Source organism: Limulus polyphemus, unplaced genomic scaffold (genome assembly GCF_000517525.1).
Source record: "Limulus polyphemus unplaced genomic scaffold, Limulus_polyphemus-2.1.2 Scaffold9416, whole genome shotgun sequence".
NCBI lineage: Eukaryota > Metazoa > Arthropoda > Merostomata > Xiphosura > Limulidae > Limulus > Limulus polyphemus.
Window position 1 is genome coordinate 1 of NW_013675026.1, and position 3,133 is coordinate 3,133.

Sequence of the window (3,133 nt, forward strand, 5' to 3'; positions counted from 1 at the left end):
CGAGTACCCTAACCACCTGGCCATGCCGGGCCAAATGGAAGGCAAACAGTCCACGACACCCATTGCCAGCTATTGGACTACTTTTGTCACATAGAATAGTGGCATTTGACCGTCACCTTTATAACGCACCAATAGCCCCAAAGTGCGGAACATGATTAATTTTTGGCTGTAATTGGAGGATATACACGGAACATCAGATCAATAGTCCAGCTTCCAAAACTTATTAATTGGAACTCGCAGCCTGAACACCATCATTTGCGCATGTAGGCTAAACGGCCAGGTAGACACACACGCGCATGTAGGCTAAACGACCAGGTAGACACACACACACATTAGGGTGTAGCCATCCCTTATTTTGAATTGCTGCTATGGGAAATTATGGCATACGTCAAGAAAAGGGCTTTGTCCGGCTTCTTGGTTGACTTTCAGAGCTGAAAGTGCTCAGCGGCCTCACGTCTCGAACCCTAGACCTTTCGATCGAAATCTAACACATTAGCCATTACCAATAGAGAATATTTCCAACTTTAATAATTAATAGAGAAAACTGCATGTTGTAATGAATTATAGCTTTCATTTTTAAAGAATAAAAACTTTCGCGGGAATATTTTTAGCTTTAAGCCCAAATCACCGAACCACACGTAGAAAGTCTACGAACTAAGTCAAGTCTCTACTTTGTTGTGGTGTTAACAAATAGCTAGCTATCTGTTGTTGTTTTTGTCTTTTTTTTTTTTTTTAGGAAGAGTACCGTAATTCTCACAGACATTACTTGTAAACTTTATCATTACTCATCTAATAAACTATTATAATAAATATTTCCAATGGTTAACATACACCTCCGTATAAAGCACCAATGTTCCTACTTTTCTCACGTTTTTCAGAAAATGAAATATCAACATACTAACTATATAACGATGTATTCCTTTTAGGGTTTTGACAGCGTAACAAAAGACCCGCAAGTGTTTCAACTATTTTTCTTTCTTTTTTAAGACAACTAAAGAGTCTGAAGAACTGGACATCGACCTTAATGACACTGACCTCACCAAGGCGGCCACTAAAATCCAGGCATCTTTTCGTGGCCATAAAGTGAGGAAAGAAATGAAGCACCAAGACGAAGACAACAAAGAACCCATCTCGAATGAGAATCAGTCTGTGTGTAGCTATTTTGTTCTGGAATTATTGTGCAATACATTAAATAAACTACTATTAATTTGTAGACCGCTACGTATTAAAAGAGAATAATACATACGGAGTAATCAGTATTACTGTTAGGTAAATACAAGCTGACACCGTAAAGCACCAAACTAACTTTAATAAAATAGACTTTTTAACCATTGTTGATACACTGATTTATCTTGATAAAAAATACTTCGTCCAGTCCAGCATAGTTTCAGGTGAAATCATTAATTTGGCATATTATAGTTGTAACAAAACAGCTTAATAATACAAGAACTTGGTCATTTTCAGCTACTCAGGTGTATATAAGTTATAACAACTATTGTCAGCGACTCAGGTGTATATAAGTTATAACAACTATTGTCAGCTACTCAGGTGCATTTAATTTATAACAACTATTGTCAGCTACTCAGGTGTATTTAATTTATAACAACTATTGTCAGCTACTCAGGTGTATTTAATTTATAACAACTATTTTCAGCTACTCAGGTGTATTTAATTTATAACAACTATTGTCAGCTACACAGGTGTATTTAATTTATAACAACTATTGTCAGCTACTCAGGTGTATTTAATTTATAACAACTATTTTCAGCTACTCAGGTGTATTTAATTTATAACAACTATTGTCAGCTACTCAGGTGTATATAAGTTATAACAACTATTGTCAGCTACTCAGGTGTATTTAATTTATAACGACTATTTGCAGTTACTCAGGTGTATTTAATTTATAACAACTATTTTCAGCTACTCAGGTGTATTTAATTTATAACGACTATTTGCAGTTACTCAGGTGTATTTAATTTATAACAACTTTACCGGTAGTTTGTTTGTTGTTAAGCACAAAGCTACGCAATGGGTTATCTGTACTGTGCCCACTACGAGTATTGAAACCCAGTTTATTGCGGTGTAAGCCTTCAGACTTTCGCTGAGCCATTGATATATTAAAACAAAACTGTAAAAATAAATTAGTTTTTTTAATGTGCCATTTTAAGCTGATCTTGAATGATAAAAGTATTGGTTGGTTTCTTTAGATGGGCGAAGAAGTGGATCTAAATGATCCCGAGTTGTTGAAGGCAGCAACGAAGATCCAAGCAACCTTTCGTGGTTACCAATCACGAAAACAAGATAAGGACGAACGTAAGTATTGAAAGAGGTTTCGTCAAATAGTTTCCAGTGAATTACCTCTTGGAGACGACGTTTCGGACTCTGGGATCAGTTCTAAGACAGCAGATAGTCCTAAACGTCGTCTCCATAACCAAACAGACGACAGGATCAGCCCATAGAAACATATTCAACATGTCAAAACCCTGTATGAAAGTTTATTAAAAGAAACGACCTCTTTGCAAAACTAGGTGAGGATTCTGTGTGCTCACGATATCCAATCATTTATTAGAAATTTTCTCAAGAGTGTCGTCTAATTATATACTAAAATACTCTAAGCCTAATTATTTCTTCGTCAACAGATTTAAAATAAATCTTTTCTTCGTTAAAGAAAACCAGCTAGTTCTTATACAAACATCTAAATATCACATTAAGTACAAAATAGTTTATTTTGTTTGTCTGGAAAATGCATAATTATTTGTTTGATATTAAGCACAGAGCTATACAGAGGGTGTTACACAAAATTAAAATATAATTAAATATTATAATTGCGTACAGAAAGAATAAGCTACGTCATATCACTTGAATATTTTTAGTTTGTTGTTATGCACAATATTCACTTGAATATTTTTGTTTGTTGTTATGCACAATATTCACTTGAATATTTTTTTTGTTGTTATGCACAATATTCACTTGAATATTTTTTGTTTGTTGTTATGCACAATATTCACTTGAATATTTTTAGTTTGTTGTTATGCACAATATTCACTTGAATATTTTTAGTTTGTTGTTATGCACAATATTCACTTGAATATTTTTTGTTTCTTGTTATGCACAATATTCACTTGAATATTTT

At 33.9% G+C, this 3,133-nt stretch overlaps 1 protein-coding gene across 1 annotated transcript; it reads left to right on the forward strand.

Moving 5' to 3' along the window:
- Positions 1 to 987: 987 nt before the first annotated feature.
- On the forward strand, positions 988 to 2,882 carry LOC106475912 (neuromodulin-like; the record flags this gene model as incomplete). Its single annotated transcript, XM_013936587.2, has 2 exons — positions 988 to 1,149; positions 2,208 to 2,882. Coding segments are annotated over 2 exons (279 nt in total), but the record flags the coding sequence as incomplete, so codon positions are not given.
- Between the last annotated feature and the right edge of the window lie 251 nt (positions 2,883 to 3,133).